We start from the raw sequence: 21,039 nt of genomic DNA, 5'->3' as shown, positions 1-21,039 counted from the left end.
ATACAAGTTGCTAGTTCTGCTTCACTTGTTTGCTGTATGGCTTTAATATTAAACCAGAGATTGTATCTAGTGAGCTAGGTCACGCTTATTGGAAGATGTGGAATAACACTTTTCCCCTCTAGTGCTGTGTGCCAGCTATTTATTCTCATCATGTTTTTTATTACAGTTCCTGCTATCTTTTATTCTTCCACTCGAGCTAGGGTCTGCTTTGAAAACAGTTATGAATCATCAGCCTGATGCTGCAATTCCTGTGAAGGATACTGGACTGCGAACTAAGAACTAATTTTTAATTGGTCATGATGTGGTTTTAAGCGATGGATGTAACTACTGTCTACTTTCCCTCTCCTGGGGCTTGTGTTGATCCACTCCTGGCTGCTAAGAGATCCTGTTCACAGCCCTGGCATTTGAATAAGGCAGGGGAATTTGGGTGCCCTGAGATCCTTCCTAGCTAGCTTGGGCATTCAGGTGCCATGGCTATAGAGAACAGACTTCAGAAATCCTGTGACATCTTAAAATTAAGCCCACCTTTCCTGAAATCCAGGGTGATGACCATACTGTTGTTCAAAGTTATTGATCAATATATCTTATGTGTTGCCTCGCGAGTACAAATCTGACTGACGAGGAAAGGACTGCCTGAGTTTAGGATCGTATGAAACCTTCACCATAGCTGTTATAACTTCTTTCCATATCCCCCCCTTTCTCCACTGCGGACAGATAAGAAAGGGATATGCTGAGGCATTCCTGTGCTGCCAGCGGGCAGCAAAATTTTGAGCCCTCTGGGATGAGAAGCAGCAGCCAGCACCCGGTGGCATTGAATCGAGAGCAAATAAAGGTGGACGTTTTCTCACCTGCAGTTGGTTTAAGCCACACAGTATAAATGAGGCATTAATTCAGTGGTTCGAAGATGTCCATTCTGGCGCGGAGTGCTGTTAGCCACAGAACTGAGAGATCTGCATCCCAGCTGTTTGGGGATACAGGGACACCGGAGTCCAGCAAAGGAACAGGAGTGTCATTCGTCAAAGGGTGTTCTTTTGACCTGTGCTTTTGGTTGAGGAAATTGCAAAGGGTAGTAAACAAAATCGGGAATTGTGGTATATTAAAGATAATTTTGAGAGAGATTAGTTGGTAAACTGGGTATTTCCCTTAGTTGTTTGCTTCTGAGGTATAGTCAGATTTTTTTGTAAAATTTTGAACAGTCAGCTAATGGGCTCTAAATCTCCAGGATTTTAATAAGAGAATTTAGAAATAGATTATTTAAATCTCTGAGAGCATTCATTGCAAAATACATATTTCCATTCACTTCAAATGAAACTAGCGTTAATTATTTGTGACTTATGTAAAAAGAGACAACCATAGTAAAAAGGCTAAGTTATTGCTACAATTCCGGTTTCTTTGTGGTTTGGTTTTTTTTGTTTTTATAGTGCCCATTCAGACAGAAGGAATAAACATCGTGAAATCTGATGTAGGTATAGAGCCTGACATCTTATGCTTTTGTAAAAATGTGTCAAGCTTCTCCAAAGAATGTTAGTTGAATCAATAAGTCAGAACTAGAGGAGGCCTAAGGGTAAGGCTGTCATCTTCAGTCTAAAATCGCTCTCATGCACACTCCACTTAAAAAAAAAATAAAATAACAATTTGCACAGTTGGATATCCAGTCTTGCCCAGTTCCCAAGTGGATTGTGATTTAAAACTGAAAGCAGGGCACCACCTGCGCTGTTCGGCTGTTGTAACAAAGTCCCAGGAGAATTATTTCCTAGGGAATTATATGACTTGAATAACAGGCCTGGCTCACTCTTTTACTCTCTTTATATTTTTTGTAATTCTGACTATTTTTCCTGTTTGCAGCTTTCCTGAGCTGATATCGTCCTGTGGAGCTGGTGATCTGCAGTGATAAGAGATACAGCAAATAACATAAGGGATGCATAAAGAGGGTTGAAGTAGGGTATTATAAATGGCAGTGCTCCGGTATTGTGGATTTCAGGGATATAGTGCTTTACATCAGTGAAATTTAGACCCTGCCTGCCATCGCACTTTTTGCTCAGACCACAAATATTGTGTTTGTGGACTTTGTAAATCAGTCAATATTTTGCACTGGGAATAGCCTATAAAAACTCTTGGAATTGATAATTAGGCAGCTGTGGTATGTAATCAATACAAATCCTGGTGACTGATTCCTTGGTCATGGTACAGGCATGCCTCAAATGCAGCACAGCAGTGAAGGAAGCAGACAGCAGTGCGAAAGTGAAGAAATCTCAATGGGGTTTTTTGGGGGTTTGGTTTTGGTTTGGTTTTTTTTTGGTGGTGGCCGTGTGTGTGTGTGTGTGTGTTTGTTTTTTAAATCTCTGTGTTGTAATCCACTATTTATTTCTCCCACAGCTCTGCTGGCAGAGAGGTGGTGGAAGGGTGGTCACGCCAGCTGTGGAAAAGGTGGTGGCGTTAGTTTATATGGTATTTATTGATGGTTTAAGCTAACAGGACACTGGTGGCCCTGCAAAGTGGCTAGAGGTAACGTCAGCAGTCTGCAGAAACAGCCTGCCCCGGGCCTGAAGTGGCATCTCTGCAGCAAAGCACAGCCAAGGGTCCCTGTCCCTGCACCAGCAGCATTGAGACACAGAAATGGGGCAGTTGTAGGAACAGGTTTGTCTGCTTACCTCCTTCAGTGGTGGGCAATAGAGAGTGACTGCCTGTGTTGCACTGAGGACAAACTCTTGTGATTTCAGTAAACAGAGCTTGTCTCTGGATATACCTTTCCTAAGAAAGAAGGCTTGTCGTGATAATGTAAAACATGACAGTGAAAGTCTTATTTCTCAATAACTTTTCTTACTTTTCTTTTTTTGTTTTTTGTTCAAAATTTATAGTAAGCTATTTTAAAAAAGTTTTTAACACACAAAAGGATTTAATAACAACCTCCCAGAAGAGGGGTGCAGGTATCTTTGACCACAGCAAGTATATGGTCAAAGTATCTCACGGGTATATTTACTGTATGATGCTGCCTGGTGCTCTGTAGCAGACTGCCACGTGAGTTACATAGACTCCAAAGAACAGCAATTCTAGAAGCCTTCAAGAAGGCGAATTCAGGATGCTTGCTGCCAGTGGTCCAGAACTGGAGCTCCGTAACCGCAGTACACGGAATGGTCCCCGGGTGTTTCTGTAGCCTTGCTGATGTAGGACTTGCTTCTTTGTTGGGACCTGGGTTACTTGGAGGAGGAGGAAGAGTCCTGATTATAGTCAATAGCAGGAGTGGGTCTAGCATTTGGGCAACACACTCTTAAAATTGCTTTCTCTGCCTGTTCTGCATGTCCCTTTCCTCTGCCCTGCCTGTTGGTGCTGCCGGTACCCCCACACGCTGCGTGTTCCTCTTCTAGCGCCCTAAGTGGTAAAATAATTTGGTAAAGTCGCAAATCAATGCAGTGTTTTTCCAGAACATTTATCTGGTTTATTTTGCGTTACATAAAAGACAGCCATTAGATGGGTCTCATCTCTTCTGCCTTAATCCAGTAGCATGAATGCAGAGCGAGAGAGCTGTGGTTTGAGCACGAGGGCCCCGTGCACGGCTCTCCTTATCTGCTCTCCAGTCCTTGAACTCTTACATAATACGTTTAAGACTGGGTTTTGAGTAATCTCTTTTGGGGTCTCATTTTGCATCCTTAGACTCCAGTGACAAAGAACTGCTATGCTCTTCCCTCGTGAAATCCTTTCCAGAAGGTGCACATTATCTGCGACGAGGCAGGGCAATGATGAGCATCAATTTCCACGGCAGAATAGAAGCCTGGATTACAAATTACTATTTAATCCTTTTTGCGTCAAAGGATATAATAATCCTTGTAAAATGTGCTCTAAGTCTTGTGCTTGGCTGTGCGAGGTTAAGGGGCAAAAACCAAACCAGGGATTCTCTTAAAAAGTAAGACATGGTGAAATGCATGTGTTCCACATGAATTTCAGAATATATTTATGACTACATTTCAGCAGCTAAAAATAAAAATGATGGGCTGGTACCTAGGCTAGCAGTTTTCATTTCTCCGTATGCTTGCTACTACTCTGCTAGAATACAGTGAGTGTCTGTCATGAGTGTTGCTTGCTGAATTGCAATGAAGAATTTAGGCACAAAGTAAGCGTTGCTCAGATTTGATTGTTTGGGGTTTTTTTCCCCCGCTGATGAGAACATTTACCAAAACTAATGAATTGGGAGGTCTCTTAAGAATGTGAGAAAATTTGTTTTATTTTCTAAGTCATCCTGTTATGAGTGTCAAGCAATGTGATTTTGTAGGGGAGAGAAGGGTAAATAAGGCTGGGAGTGGGTAAGGATTTAGTGTTTGAAATTGCAGACTGACAGCTGCACTGTTTCCTGACCAGATAGCTATTTTAAGAGGGGCAAAGTTTAATAACTCATAAAGTTTAGAAAATAAATCCCACAGTGACAGACCTACGGGCCTTTGACTGACATGATTATCGTCACATTGAGTACGCTGTAATTTTGTTAGATAAAAAGCAAAACAGGTTAGTTGTTTGGAACCAATAGCTTCATATGATTAGTTTATTCCATATTTTTATTACTGGCCTCTGTACTAAATCAAATGTGGCATATTGGATAGGATCAGTCCCTCTTACTGTGTAGCAACCCACAGAGAAAACCTGAAGGTAAGTGGTGACATATATGCAATATTATTAATGGAAAGAACAGGGTAAGCGGTTTGTTGCTGTTATTTTTAATGCAACGTATTTAGACCTGTAATGTGTCGTATTCTACATTAATAGTCAAAATCCAAAAAACAGAGTAGGACCAGATTAAAATCATAATCTCATATTAAAGAACACATTTAATTACTTGGTCACGTAACCATTATTCCACAATAGGGTATTTTTGTGCTAGATGCTAATTGCACGCCTCTGGTGTGACATTGCATAATGCGGTGTCCTTGCTGTCACAAACTGGTCATCTTGCAGGTGAAAACTGTGCAGTGCAGCAGCTGTTATGAAGCCGTAAAACATTTCTGTTGTAAAAGGAATTGTACTTACAGATTTTTTTGCTGCTGTCTTCTATGACAAATTTACAGAAAACAGGAATATTCTCTTAATCTGTCTAGCTGTGGTGTTTTGGTAAACGCAGAAATTGTCAAAAGTACTGACAAGAACTTTCATAATTCATGCAAGATGAATAATTTTTATTTCTTTATTTGTTGCAGAAAATGACACTTGACTGAAGAGCGTAAGTCATGCTGGCAGAAGTTGCTTCCCTCTGAGCTTTCCATGAGCAACCCCATCCTTTGAGGAGGCGGATCCATCAGCCTTCTTAGCTGTACAATGGGGACTACAGGGGACGACATGGCGTCGGTGGAGCAGAATGCCTCCTTGAACCCTCTGTGCTTCGAGTGTGGCCAGCAGCACTGGACAAGGGAGAACCACCTCTACAACTACCAGAATGAAGTGGATGACGACTTGGTCTGCCACATTTGCCTTCAGCCCTTGTTGCAGCCATTGGACACTCCCTGTGGACACACTTTCTGCTACAAGTGCCTAAGGAACTTTCTGCAGGAGAAGGATTTCTGCCCGCTGGATCGAAAAAGACTCCATTTTAAGCTTTGCAAAAAATCCAGCATTCTTGTTCATAAACTGTTAGACAAGCTATTTGTTTTGTGCCCCTTCTCTTCCGCGTGTCAGGAAGTCATGCAGCGATGTGACCTGGCGGCACATCTCAAAAACAGGTGAGCGGCGCAGATGCTTGCATTGCATGTTCCTTACGTGCTTGGTAGGCCAGTTTGTGTAGCAGTGGAATTTAGGGGCAGGAGAGGGGAGAGGGTTGGTGGTGGGTTTTAAATTCACAGCAGAAAACCGTAGGGAATGGTCAGTCTGTAACTGCGCACAACTAGAGCCCTGGATCCCGCTTTGGACATCGGACCAGAAATGGTGAAGAACACTTGGAGAGAGTCATGGGGAGAACGACATGATTCATTAGAGGTCTCAAAAACATGATTTAGCAGAAGTTGTTAAAGAAAATGGCATTTGTTTATGGTAGGGGAAAAAAGGCTGAGGGAGGGGAAAAACGAGGGATGTGCAAACTCTGCCTGCGAAGAGGAAGGAAATAGTGCAATAGGAACAAAGGAGATTTAGTTCAGATTTTAGGGAAAAAAGCTTTATAATGGTCCGGCACTGGCATAGATTGCTTGAGTGGTGGTTGTGTATTCCCCACTTTCAGAAGTGTTTATGAATATAAACCAGCCTTTATCAGGAACAGTTATGGCAGAATTGATTTTGCTTTGAGGTAGGCAGATGGACAGGGTATCTCTCGAGACTCCTGCAAGACCTATGTTTCTCTGTTTAAAAAAAAAAAAAATTGTTTGTTTGTTTTGATTGCTTATAGAATGCTTGCAACACCCTGTTAATTAGGTAGAAACTCATCACTTCACACCAGTGGGAAGTTTTGGTGCAGCTTTTGTGAGTGGTTTTGTGTCAGAGATACATTGCAATGTTACCTGCACCTAAATGTTTAGGACCTTATTTTGAACTGTTAATAATTTTATCGTTCTTCTGCTTTATGCCATCCTACCCTAAATATTTAAATACTGAAAGGAGGCCATGATAGAAAGAGGGGAAAAAAGATTATTGTAAGGTTGGACCAGATGATCCTTGCGGTCCCTGCCAACCTGGTATTCTATGATTCTGTGACTATCAAATTCAGACGATGATACTTCATGTTGTGCAGACTAGTGCACTTTGTTCTTCCAGCAAAGGCATTGCCTCTGTACCGTGTGTGCAGTACCCTGCTACCTGAACACGTTTCATTCTTCTCTGTAAGGCAATGCCATTTTTCTAATGGAAAAATGTTAAACTTGTTTTGAGGGGTACGTTTGGCTTCTTTTGTTTCCTCTATACGTTGGAGAATATTTTCAGTAAATAAACAGATAGAATTTTTTTAATCATTAGCTATTTCATTACATGAGTCACAAACAAAAACTTGGACATACCATTTATGTTAAAGCTAAAATATGTTGGAATTAATGAGTCAGGGCTAAAAAAATATTATGCCTATTATATTTTATATATATATATATTTATTTATATAAATATTATATCTATACCAACTAACTTTAAACTGTTTAGAGATTTATGAAATTATAAGAGGAGTATAGTGAAGAGTTATGTAGAGAAGGAAATTATGTATTCAGAGGAAATGCATCTGACTTCAAAGGATCAGGTTCAGGTGAATCACGTCTGCTACCAGAAAATATTCCGTGTACAACTCAGTGCTGTTTGACAAGCAATGTTCGTGTTGCAGAGAAAGGTTTCAGAGAAGTATGTAACTGTCCCTGCAAAAAAGCATCAAACCCAGAAGAATAAGCATTGAGGCTATCCATTGTACGTAGACAAAAGGCACTAGGGAAATACAATTCAATATGTAAGCGTTTTTGTCAGCAGCGTTGGTAAAAACAAGCATATTGTCTGGTGACTCTTCGCAAAAATGGATGGTACAAGTCCTAACTCTTGTGGTCTCCTCAGTCACTGGCTGAGATGAGATCTTTTCATTTCAATGGCTTCATCATGGGCTTTGTTCTTACCTGCTTTGCTTTCTTTCAATTTGATACTCTTTTTTTTTTTTTTTTTTTCCTTTTCTTTTTCCTTTATTTTTTAAACCAGGCTGCATAAACTTCATCAGTTGCCCATTTCGTGAAGGTGTTTCATGGTTTGGTGGTCTTATTGAAAACCCCAGGCCCAGAGGGAGGGACAGCGGTGGCTGTGGTGGGATGGGGAGAGGTTTCCTTTCCTGTCACCCTCCCCAAAATGAGGGCAGTATTAGCTGTGTGCCTCCTCCGCTCGCCCTCAGTCCGGTCCAGTGGCACTGGTGGCCACCTGGATGGAAAGGTTTATTTGAGAGGTGCACGGATCTACCCCATGAACTTCTTTCCAAGTCTCGGTCTTTGTCCATTTGGAGACTCTTGGAGACCATTTTCGGGTGAAGGGTGACATTGTGGAGGAGATTGCTTGGAGTCAGGTGTGGTGTGGGTGTGCGTGCAGGCAAGCGCTCCGCAGAGAAAGGGAAGAGAGCAGCCACCGCCTGCCTTGGAAACGGTTTGTTCACGTGCATTTTTCCAGCGTGCCCTCTTCCTTCTTTCCCATGTCCTGAAGGCTTCTGGGGATTTGGAGCCTGAGAGGACCTTGGGCACACAGGGTATGCAGCAACCCTACGGACTGTGGTGAGCCTGGAGTTGCCTGGGTTTTATTGGTGGTTGTACCCACAGCATAAATGTACACATATGCGGTGTCCATCTCAGGGGGGTACGGGGACTAATGAGGAGCCTTTCTCTCTTTTTTTTTTTTCTTTTTTTCTTTTTTTTATTTCTCCACACAGTTTCCATGTTAGCTTAGGCTCTTGCTCATTTCCTCCAGGCAAGTAATTTTTGATCTATATGATGACTTGGGGGTGGTGAGGAAGCCTGTTTGTTCGATTTATAATCCTAATATTAAACTGATTTGATTTTAATAAAAGGCAAAATGCTAGCAAGACTCCTGCTATGTATTTGGTTCATCTTCTGGTTTCCCACTGTCATATCCCTCACCTCTTCAGTCCATTTTCCCTGGATGACATCTCTTTGAATGCTATTAGGGCTGTTTACTACAGGGCCACATAATTCATTTGTACGTGGAACACTATATATGCTCTCTTTAGGTATATATGAAATATTCATTTACCTAATGCACAAGGTTATTATGAAATCCGAGTGAGCTGAATCACTAGCTTTTACTGTTTGTCAGCTGGAAAAAAGCTTTCAGTTGCAGAAGGCTGCTCATTTTCAATTCCTTCTGTTGTCTTGGGATGCCGATATGCATTTTGAGTATATGGTGATTTACAGTTTTCAATTAAGTTTATTTGCAAACATCTGAACACCTGTAAATTATCATTGCTGACATAAATGATGGCAGCAGCTGCGTAGTTTGAATTTGATTTTATATGGATTAGTGAATCCAGTAAAATTCTACTACTGATCATTAAATGTAGGAAAGAAATATAAAATTCAGTATTATTATAATTTTCAGCATAGATTAATATAAACCAGTCTCAACAAGCCCTTACATGAGCTAGTTTGTATTTCTGAGAAATGCAGTATGGTTGGTTAGTTTTCACTGTCTCAAAACATCCACACTCAGATTTTCCAGTGTTGTTTTAATCGGCTCCATTTGAGCATAAAAGCTGGAAGAAAATGTCATCGTATCCAGCAGGCACCTCAGAGTGTAAGGTTACTGCAAGCTGCTCCAGCAAGGAGGTGAGAGGCACGAGATACAAACTTGATTACTTCATGGTCACTAATTGCACTCCATGGTACCTTGTTGCATAAAGAAAATATTCTTGATTTATCAGTCTTTCAGTTTCATCACACTCACTTAGGAATTGTGGTTTTCAAAGTTAAACACAGTACCCATAATCTGATTTAAAGGAAAAAAAAAAATATGAGTAATGCCGAGTTGTACTGTTTTTCACAATCACTTGGGACAGAAAATTTGTTAATGTTTAGTAAAGTAGGTGCCAATTCCACTTCTAAATATCAAAGGTAAATTATCAGAAGGAAATCTGACAAAAAAATTATTGCACTTTTCTCTGTATGATTTTAATTCAGTTAATTCTTATGGATTATTCAGACCTGAAGAAACTCCATTGTACAAAAACATACTCTGAAATTCATACAACTTTTAATGAGAGGGTTAGGTATTGTGTTTCTGTATTGCTTTAGAGTTGGGCTTCAGTTTTCCCCTCCTATATTCTCCTATGGTGGTTTAAGTTACCATTTTGGATGGAGACATTTTTCCAAATGTTTTAATGTCGGGGCCAACATTCAAGCCAATTTTATGTCAAGTTAAGTTTGAACTTTATATAGGATGGTGTTTTCTGGAATTGAAGAAATTATTGAGCTATTCACTGTGTGTCAGTCAGCACGCTTAATATACGGCTTTAGATTAACAAGATCCATGGGAAAATTAGTTATATAGATACAGAACTTTATCATTCAAAATCTTGGCAATCCCAGTTATTTTGGTGTTTATGATAGTGGTGCTGAGTCCTGGTTAACTGCAAGCACTGTCCCTACCCTGCTCTTCGTAGCACCAGGAGAAGTGAAGAGGATCTGTGGCATTTAATCCCCTCTTGGCAGGTCTTTTCTTACACCTGAGTAAGCGGATAGGCAACAGATTCAGAGTTTCTTCAGGCCCTACGGACTCTTTCTGTTGCTGGAAAGGTGCAGGATCCTTCTGTGGTTGTTCTCTGCTCTGAAGCCACCTGGCTCTTTGTAGGCTTCTCAAATCATTGGGTATGAGAGAGAAAACTGCAATAAAACCACTCTCTTTTTCCTGACTCTTCTCTGATTCCAAAACCTAGATAACTCCTAGTGCCTCCATTTTTTTGTTTTTTTTTTTTTTGTTTTTTTTTCCTTCTTTTTTAGCTGGCAAAAACAAAACCAAGATCCAAACACTTAACTTTCCAGAGCAGCACCATGTTTTACTCTGAATTGCAGCTGTAAATCTTGCCAGAATTACTGCTTAAGGTCACTTTGCTGGAAAAGTTTTATGAGCAACAGCAAAGGCATTTGGGTTGCTTCTCTGCAGTCTTTGCTTAAATACAGCTCCTGCTTGGAAAACTATTTAGTGCAACTGGTTTGAGGTTATTTGGTGTGTTTGCTTTTATCGAACCTCTAGACTGGGCAGAAGCTGATGACATAAGTTACAATGAAATCTTTCTTTTTAGTAGTCAGTGAGCAAATGTGTTTTTCGAGCCCCTACTGTTATTCCACGGAATACACTGTAAACTACATCTTAATTTTGTATGAAAGCTCTTTTTATCTGCAGAGAGGCATTGCTGCTAGTGTTCCAAAAAGTCAGCTTTTAAATGAGAAACCCAGCAGACTTGGCTACAAAAAAAAAAAACCCAAAAAACAAAAACAAAAAGGAAACTTTTCTTCTCTATCTGATACGGATTAAGAGAAGTTGAAGGTAAAAGCTATGCTTTGTCACCATGCAGAATTGAGCAAAAGCTGGGTGCTGAATGGAGGAGGGAGTCAATGAATATAAGCAGAAGCTCATTTTACATCCCAAGAACAACGGCCTTTCGAGCTTCCCGATAAATAACATCACTCAGTTGCTTTAGCTGGTTATTTCAGTATCTCTACTCTTCAGCATCTTGATTCATGAAAGAAATTAAAATAGTTTCTGGAAATTCTATAAAACATTCCTGCCTTTCTTTTCGCTCCTAGCCAAGATATTCTGGCTTTGTAGGTAGATATGAAATGCCGTTCCTGTAAGACACATTTCAGTCTCATTTGAGCCCTTATTTATGTAATTTGTTGTATGAGAATGGATTTCTGTACCCATAAAAACAATCTTCAATGCTCATTTTGATCCCGAGATGCCCATCTGTGTACATAACTTGTTACGATATTTAGACCAAAATGCTCTTTATCCCAGTTATTTGGCAAAAACAGTATTAGTGAAGATGTGCACCTTTAGAGATTTATTGGTGCTTGTTAACTGTTACAACTGCTGTATGGTTTTGCTGTTTGTGAATAATACATTCCTACTGCCAATAAAAATCTTTTTATGTTGCAAGTGGAAATGAAAAATCTCCTTATGGATGTGCTTGCATACCAATACTGGGCTTTGCTGCTTAGTAGGTAGCATATCATGTTTAAAGACCTAGGAACTGGCATCCCATGAATTAACGTCTCCACTAGACAACTACTTTCCTGGCAATGCAGTTGCACTATACCAGGCTGGAAGTCATAGTCTGTTACAATTACTGGTTAATTTGGGGAAGAATCTTCTTTTTTTTGCCTTGTAGAGTGCTGCACAAAAGGGATTCCACTGAGCTGAGTAGGTGTGCTCAGGAGGCTGTTCACATTTCTTGATATTAGCCTTTGAAATGATAATTAAATATCATTGGCAAAAATAAACCTCAAATCTATTTATATTTCGTGTGACGACTTTCATCAGCTGCCAGGTAACGATGGGGGAATGTGCTCTGTGAAGGAGGATCTGGCTGTGGTTTGGAAGGCTTTGACAGAAATAGGACACTTCCAGGGGTGATTTTTGTTCTGTCCTGGTTTGATACAGTTTAAAAAAAAAAATTGCTAAGGTGTGCTTTGCAGTCTACACCAGATCCTTTGGGATCCACAGGCCTTGTGAGCTGGCTGAATAAGAGTCAAGAGCACAGTGATTTGGTAGAAGATACTTAAGGAAGTATCTGGTTCACAGAAGTAGTCCAGTAAGGCCGGACTCTGCCGTCCAAGCTCAGCGGGACTGAAGCGCGGTCCTCTGACAGTGTCAGTTTTGAGCTATTCATTCACCTCTTTGCTGAAAAATTGCCACTCCTATAGCAGAGCAGTTCAGGGACAGCAAGGACGTGCAGCTTGGGGTGGCTTTGTCCTAAACCCTTGTGGATCAGTGTGGGAGAGCACATCTGTCAGAGCTCCCAGGAGAGAAGAGGTTTCCTCTCAAGAGCATTTACCCCTTGCCGTGTTGCTGCAGAAGTGAGTGATGTTGGAGATTGGTCCTTTTTTCCCCTCTTGCCAGTGCTAAGATTTGGGGGAGTGTGAAGCTAACCCATCAGGTTAAAGTATTTTAGAAATTTTGAGGGAAGGGATTGCATGTCTCCTTTTCTTGGCCTTTTGGGATTCTTGTTTTAAGGTTTGCATTGTGAAACCGTCGATGATAAAAACTTCCTGCTGAGTTTCACCTGTAACCATGTGTCTCTGGCCACCAGAATAAATTGAGACTGGCCAGATTTCGTAGCTTATCAGTCCCACTATGCCAATGATTTTATGTAGTAAATATTACCTGGGGACAACTAAGAAGTAGGGTTGTGTTCCATCATTAAAATCAGAGTTTTTCACAAAGCAAAACCTTTCAAGTCATTTTCATCTTTCGTGCTTGCACTTTCTTAACTTTGAAGAACAAGATGACCAGCAATTGCCCTGGGGAAGGCCCCAAGAAGTGATTTCTTAAATGTGTCATTTCATAATGTGAGCTGTCTCTAATTTATGTATTTATGCATATTTCACAGCACATTTGGGTTACCTTATGCTATTCTTCTAAACATGTATATCATGACTTTAATATATGTATTTAATGATTGTGAGAGAGAGGGATAACTGACTTTATCTATGTATAACGCTGCTGGGGGTCACAAAAGCTATACAGGTGTCTTTATCAACATTCTTGGGAGCTGAATAACTTTATTAACATTTCTTCAAAATCCCTCATGCTGAAACAGTCTAACCATTTAATTATCAAGTCCCCTTCACAGAATGTCAGAACAGAATTGTGATTCTCAAAACATTCTGGTTTAACAAGTTAGGACATTGTTAGACTTCGGCTGTCTTTTACTCTGTTAACACATTTCTTCTCCTGTTGCAAAAATAAATCATTTCTTCTTTTGTTATAACAATCTGTCAGATTCCCAAACAAGGAGTCCTTTCAAGAACACGGTTCCTTTTTTTCTGACACTGCTACAGTACAAGCATCTTTAGGTGGTCAGCAGCTCCAGAAGCAGGAACTTTAGGAAGGACATAAAATACTATAAGAAGTGACATATCAGACACTGGCAAAGCTGTCACACAGGCAGATGTAAGATTGATGTCCACATCCAATTATCTACACGTAAATGTAAGACCATTCGAAAAATGAAGGCTCTCTGTGAATTTGCAACATTGCAGCCCTTCTTTGCAATAAACTATTGTAGGATTTTAAACACAAGCAAAAAAAAATATTGCATTAAGAATAATGGCAACTCACAAAAATGAGTTTATAGCGAAAAGCGCCAAATGCTGATGGAGCATCGTTACATGAGGGAAAGCAAAAAATTGCACCTCCTGTGTGAAGTCAGGAAGAAAAAAGGGGAGACAGGAGGAGGATGAAACACCTTCTACTGATTCAAGAGGAGATGATGAGCAGAGCTGTTACTTTTGCTAAACTTTTCATACAAACTCCTAGACAAGCATAATTTTTTTTCAGTATTTTATCACTTAGATTGCAATACAGGTAAAATTTTCATCTCTTTCCTCCTCTGAATGACCCCAGGAAAATATGATGCTTCCTTCTCTTGGCTTACTAAGGTGAAAGGAGATTGCTTCAGCGGGTCTCCAAATGTGTCTTTGCACAGGGCTTCTCTTCTGTGGAATTGTATGCCAGTCCTGTTTATTCTTTTCAGCAAGGTTATCTTCCAGAAACTACAACGTACATAACAGTGTACACATTCAGAAGGTGTTACAGCACATTTAGTTCATGGCCAAAAAACTATGTAGTAGAAGTTTTGTGAAGAAGGCAGTATTGTTTTGGAGTTCTGTCCACTAAAACATATTTTGGCCTTAAAGTCCAATGTGTTTAATATTTTTTTATGACTAGTTTAAAGCTGCGGCTTTGAAGAAGACTGATTTCATTTGATGGAGCACACGGGCGTTTTGTGCTACAGACATTGCTGCAGGCTTGAAGCATGGTATAAACGTTGTCTTCACAGGTGTCCTGGGGCTTCTCATCGAAGGGCTGCTCTGGAGAGAAGGAAAACGAGCAAGCTGCAAGCAGAAGCAGAAGGCGAGAGTGGACCCGGTGGGACCGAGCAGCCTAGCAGTTTATCTCCAGATGCAGATCAGGGAGTAGTGCCAGCCGAGCAGAGCTTCACCTCGCCCGCCCTTCCCGCATGGACAGACGAGCCTGGCATTGACAATCCGCCTTTTGAGGAGAACACGGTAGCAGACAGTATGTCACCACTTATCTTCTCAAGTCTCTTTTATCAGATGTGGAAACATTTGTGGTGTCAGTGCTTGTCTCTTACCAACTGTGAATGCACATCTTCATCTTCTGCTCTTTTCTTTTGCAATTCCTGGATAAATATTAGTGGGTTTCGGTTATGTGCAAGTATGCAGCTGGGATAAGGTCACAGTTAGGAAGGAAAGAAATATCTCAGAGTGTGTGCCAGATGCCATGGTGCTGTATCGTCTTTTATCGTATCATGGTGCAGTAGTTCACGTTAATCTACTAGTAACACTGGCCTTGCAGCGAGTCAGAAGGAGTGTATTTTCTGTAACATTACAAAAGTTGTTTTCTAAGATGACACTTCTTTTCCCCTCTTCCCCCTTTCCCCCTGCCCGGATCAGCAGCGTTCCCACACACGGAGTGCTGTCCTGCTCGAGCGAAAAGGCAGCTGAGTAACTCCTGCATCCATCTGCACCGAACGAGCAGTAACATCTCTAGCATCTGGGATTTTAGAGAGGAAGCGCTGAGCCTTACCGCAGAGGAAGGTGGTCCCGTCCCCTTCCTTCTCCTCTGTATTTGCCGTCCTTTAGCATCCCCCTTTTTCCTCTTTAGTTGTCTTCATGTTTGCTTCAGAAATGGGCTCCTTCTCTTGACCCGGTAACTCAATAGCAGCTCCTAGTGCAGTTGTGAGACCAGCTGATGAAGAGGCATGACCAAGTCATGCCCTGTGGGGTAACCCCTAAAACACATTTTTATCATCAACACCAAATGTGAATACACAAGTGACCCAATTGGAAATGAAATGTATGAAATTTATTATAAAGGACAGGATCCAAAGGGTTCAGAATACCCTTTTCCAATCCAAATGACTCCATTTCAGGAAGCACGGATGCTACTAAGTCATTAGAGAGCTGTTTCTAATGAGCTAGGTGTTCCAAGAAGTAGTGGAACTAATCCAATTGCATTTGTTTAGTTTGTTGTTAAACCATTGTCGTGTGGCCTTTCTACATTGTCCTTTGGTGATTTGCTTTATTGAAAATGAATGACGTATAAAGGATATTAATCATCTTTCTTTTTAAAAATAATTGGCAGCAAATCAACAGCCACCTACCTTGCCTGAAGGAGAGATCACTACTATTGAAATTCATCGGTCGAATCCTTATATCGAATTAGGAATTAGCATAGTGGGTGGCAATGAAACGCCTTTGATCAACATTGTCATTCAAGAGGTTTATCGAGATGGGATCATTGCCAGAGATGGAAGACTTCTTGCTGGAGACCAAATACTTCAAGTATGGAACCTAATTACGTATTCTGTCTGCTTGCTTTCCATTCACTCCTTGCAGAACTGCCTGTTAAATGAGATGGGAGATTTTCCTTGTCAGAATATGTTGTGTAAATGTTAGCTTTGCAATTATCAGTTGGAAGGCAAATTAATATTCAGAGCAGAGCCTGTTGTTCTAGCACTTTTGGCTATCATGCTTTATGTTGTTTGTCGGTCCAGTCTCTGGAATTATTTTTCCTCCTTAGCATCTCTCATCAATGTTTAAAATATGAGTTTATTTTTCTGTTTTTAAATGTTGTGGGACCTGGTCTTTGTTTCAACTTATGCATGCTTTCTGAAGGAACCCAAGGTTACTTCTGGCTAACAAGTTGGCATAGTTTGTTCTATATAAAAAGCAATTTATGGATTGTAAGGCTGACTTCATCTAAACTGTTACTTTAATCTGGCTTCACTGTTACCTTCCAGCAGCCTAGGCAGTTGACCTGCATCTTTCAGTATGTGTAGAAGAGTCAGTGGTGTTCTTCACTAGCATGATCTGAAGCAAGGTGCTCTAAATATTTTTCAAAAAAAGTAAACAGTTACAATTTAAGTTGGTTATGATAGAATGTGTACTTTTGTTACGGTGTTAAGTAATTAGCCACAGACAGTGTAAAAAGATCAAATTCTATTAAATTTTGAGGTTTAGTTTTATATTAGGGGAAGGGGTTGTTTATAGGACTCTTAAGAATGGCACTAACAGAGTTCTACATAAACAAGACAGTCCTCCAGCTTTTTTCTGTTTTTAATCATTCCACCTGAAACAAATATATTACCGTAATTTCAAAATGACTTCAGTAACAATGTTTGCTTTTGATCTGATAGGCTAAGGTCAGTCCAAAATTAGTATCAGCCTTTTTCATTTCACTTTTTTGAAATCAAGCTGATAGAAGTAGCTGAAACACTGTAGTTACCCTTGGAATGAAATTAGTTTGCACTTCAGAAAATAAAGTCCCTTTTGAGAAACATGCCTTTTTCCTCTCTTGGAGTGTTAGCATAGTGGCTGGCCAAGAAGGTAACCCAGGAGGTTCCCAAAATGTTGCCTTTTTAACAAGCAGTTGCAGACACTGATTGAATGCTGCCTAACTTATTTCAATACTCAAGGGCTCTCCTTGGTTGACAGAATAGGGAGCTTGAGCTCCAGTGAAGCTTTGGAAATCCTTGCTGTTTGGGCAGGTGTCAGTTATAGTTTCCAAAGCTGTGAGTGGCAGTAAATTGATGATAAATAGGATTTATAAGCTGCAGTGAGTCTTCCCTATCGACGTGTTGGCACTGGGGCTGTCAGATGCTAGGAGGGTGTCCATCAGGGTCCTTCTGTCATGCCAAGGGAGAGGTACAGGAGTTAAAAGCCAAACGTTTTGGAAGATACAATATCTTTATTGCTTTGAATTTACCTGTGCAGGTGCTGAGCTGTTGTAGTAAAATGACCAGGCTCAGTCTCTGCCAGCTGTAATTAAGTGCAAAGTTAGATGCAGCTCAGCGTGCACACTTCAGTCGGCTATTTTTGAAAATGTTTTCAAAGGCTTTTATGAGCAGTAAAGGACTAAAAGCCAGAAAGGACTGCGAGATGAAACTCAGCATTTTCTTGCCCAGTCAAACAAGAAGCATTACCGTTTCAGGATCTGAGGGAACAGCATTTAGTAACAGCTACATAAAAGTGTATGTTCTCTGCAAGGTATAGATAGGTACCTAACACTTTCAAAGTGCTCTACAAATTGTTTCTTTTTTTGTGCTGGACTGTGACTGTAATTCATGTAAAACATGCCCTAATGAGAATCTCTTTCCCCAAGAAATGCTAAGGCTGTTTTATTCTGAAATTGTGAACTGCCTTGTAGAAAGAAGAATTACATTTTATTGCATATATTCTTCTGTGCCCTTTGAATGCCTCCATATTTCATGTATTTACTTTAGCTAGTGACAGCTAAAAATAAAACTAGATTTAATTTAAGGGCTCTGACGGAGGAGCCCTAGTGGGTTTTGCTGGTGGCAGCTCTAAATGTTATTTCTCCTAGCTATGCCTCCTTTCCCTCTGCCCAAGGTTACAGCCTGTCTCGGGGCAGCAGCAGACCAGGACACGGCTGTGGTTTGGTGTCTGAGCTTGCGGTGCTGCCGAGAGCAGCGGCTTTGTGCTGGCCATCGGGCTGGAGGATGGAGGTGGCTGAGGGAGGGCGACCTCCCACTTTGCTGCCAGAGCGGCAGCCTCTTGCAGGGGTAGGGTAGCAGCGGGTGCGGCTACCCCTTCGCCGTGCTGAAACCACCACGGCCAAATTGTTTGGTATTGACCTCTCGGAGCCCCTCAGCTCAGATGCGTGATGTAAATGTGGCAGCTGTCGTACATAGATTTCTGAGTCCTTTCTCTTCCTATTTTTTTTTTTTTTTAAGTGTTAATATTGCTATTAGATGGTGGGAAGCTGCAAGTTTATGTTTTTACTTACTTAGGTTGCAGTGGGGACCATTAAAAGGCTTAGGTAAGGCTTAGGTAAGGCAGGTCAATATTCCATTTGGTGTTAGTTTCTATCTGTTGAAATTATGGGGCAGAGGTTTCTCCATCAGGGCACAATAGTACATGCTAAGGATGAAGTTTTAGTGTTAACTTCGAACCCCTTCTTACAGAACAAGGCAAATACAGGTTTTGTGCTGGTTTTTGTGGTGCTCCTGTTTTCTGCCAAATCTCATTGCACTGTCAATTTTTACCTTAACTTTATAGTGCAAGAAATGACTTAAGATTACTGAGCTTTGTATCAGTCGGCCACATAACAAACACAATTCTTGTTTATAGGGAGGGAAAGTTCAGTCTGTTTTTCATTTACAACTGAATTTGGAGCGATACAGGTTATAAGTCTGAAACTCTGACCTAGTTGAAGTCGGTGGAAAATCTCCTAAGTTCATGCTAAGACTTGAGAACTAGTACAACCAGCTTTTTCTATTGTCTTAATGAACAAATTTAATTATTCTGGATTTCAAAGTTTTGTTTTTTTTTTTATTTCTCACATCATGGACGTATGGCATATTGTTAGACATAAGCTTTCTTCAGAAGTTTGTATGTATTCTTTTTATGGTTATTGTTTTATAGTGTTAAGTGATGCTGGGCTTGACACTGAAAGCACACACAAAGTTCTTATCCTGGAGAACAAACAATGTAAAGATCTAAGGAAGACAAGTGTAGGTGACCAGGAGAACAAAAACCCTGGACTATGATGACAGAGGGTGTTCACTGTTAGAGAGGTGTTGTCACCATTGTGGGAAAAGGCCTCAAGTTGCACCAGGGGAAGTTTAGATTGGATATTAAGAAAAATTTCTTCAGTGAAAGGGTAGTCAGGCATTGGAACAGGCTGCCCAGGGAAGTGGTTGAGTCACTATCCCAGAGGTATTCAAAAGATGTGTAGATGTGGTGCTTAGGGACATGGTTTAGTGGTGGACTTGGCAGTGCTAGGTTAACGGTTGGACTCAATGATCTTAAGGGTCTTTTCCAACCTAAAAATAGGTTTGTAGATGGAGCAACAAAAGTGGGTTTGCAGGAGAGGATGGAAGGATGAGAGAGGAAGCCTGGTAGGGTCAGATATGTAAGTTACTCCAAGGTTGGTTTTGCAGTGAGCTCTGAATTTAGTTTGGAAAGGACTTTATTTCCATAACCGGGAACAATTAAACATACGAAAATATCATTCTGGGTTTTTTTGTTATTGTTGTTTTGCAGGTCAATAGCTTTGACATAAGCAATGTGTCTCACAACCACGCTCGAGCTGTGCTTTCCCAGCCTTGCTCGGTGCTGCACCTCACCGTGCTGAGAGAGAGGCGGTTCGGCAGCCGCACACACAACCACGTGGACACCACCAGCTCCTTGCGGGAAGACAGCTTTCAAGTGACGCTGCACAAACGCGACTCCAGCGAGCAGCTTGGCATTAAACTTGTACGCAGAACAGACGAGCCAGGAGTTTTCATTCTTGACCTTTTGGAAGGAGGGTTGGCTGCTCAAGACGGCAGGCTCTGCAGCAATGACCGTGTACTTGCAATCAATGGGCATGACTTGAAGCACGGGACACCGGAGCTTGCTGCTCAGGTTATACAGGTAATTTGCATTCCCTACCTGAGTCCTTAGCTCAGCTTTATTTCTTGGGCGAAGCCTCGGGTAGAGTCTGTCCGGGAGAGCACAGCTTGTGTAACGCCTAAAAGCCTGCAGCGATGCAATTCGCTGTGATTTGTGTTCTGGAAATAATAGTGCAAAGCAAGGTCTGCTTTGGCGCCTAGCAGATGAAGTTCACCTCCTCAGAAGTGAAAAGTGCATTAGTCTTCCCTGGCATACAGCCTTAAGGTTAGAAGACCACTCGTGTGAGCAAGGAGAGTACCACGTAGCCTATTGCTTGGCAGAAAAAAAATGAGAATTACTATTATATTTATATATGTACTGTAGTTTTAATCTCTCAGTAAGCTCTATAAAAGTGGGCTTTATTTTGTATTGATTTGCCTGTGCATGGAATTGGGGTTAAAACAGGAAAGTGATTTGTCAGACTTCGAAGAGGCAACAGGTAGCAGCTGGGAAGAAAAAAAAAAAATAGGTCTTCCATGAATCCTGTGCAGTAAAACTCATTTTCTGAGTGTTCAGGAAAGGGCTATTCCAAATGACTGGCTCTGCTCTGGACACAAATATTACTGAAGGCATTACATATGACTTCCCTGTTCCCACAGGAAAACCTTTACTCCGTGCCTTTCTCCCAGTCTGTAAGGAAACAGCTGCAGCACATTGCTGCTTCCTGCTGACTGGATGTTGGTGAAAATTGCTGGTTTTTTAGGAAAGTTGGAACAGACCAGTAGTAGGTTCTTGCAGTCTAGCGCAGTCATCTTTGCTTAACCCAGTACCACATAGAGAGCTGCGATACAAATGAGTAGTAAATATTTGTTTCAGGTATGATTTCAAGAGCTTCCATGGCAGTTAAAGGAAAATAACAATGATCTTTGGAATTGTAATTTCAGTTTCCCAGTATTTTGATACAGTG

The 21,039-nt window shown here is 41.0% G+C and overlaps 1 protein-coding gene across 8 annotated transcripts in view; it reads left to right on the top strand.

The window, feature by feature from the left end:
- The window catches only part of LNX2 (ligand of numb-protein X 2), a 61,083-nt gene that overhangs the window by 27,908 nt on the left and 12,136 nt on the right, over positions 1–21,039 (top strand). For 4 of the 8 annotated variants that reach the window (XM_082305109.1, XM_082305112.1, XM_082305114.1 and 1 more), the window contains 4 exons: positions 5,184–5,702; positions 14,492–14,730; positions 15,820–16,019; positions 19,743–20,114. In XM_082305109.1, coding sequence (XP_082161235.1) covers positions 5,302–5,702; positions 14,492–14,730; positions 15,820–16,019; positions 19,743–20,114 — 1,212 coding nt within the window. In that variant the 5' untranslated portion in view covers positions 5,184–5,301. The other 4 variants (XM_082305108.1, XM_082305111.1, XM_082305110.1 and 1 more) reach the window with 2 other exon arrangements.

Source organism: Platalea leucorodia (assembly GCF_965183815.1).
Source record: "Platalea leucorodia genome assembly, chromosome: 2".
NCBI classification, from domain to species: domain Eukaryota; kingdom Metazoa; phylum Chordata; class Aves; order Pelecaniformes; family Threskiornithidae; genus Platalea; species Platalea leucorodia.
The sequence above is the reverse complement of the archived record's forward strand: the minus strand, read 5'-3'. Positions and strand labels throughout refer to the sequence as shown.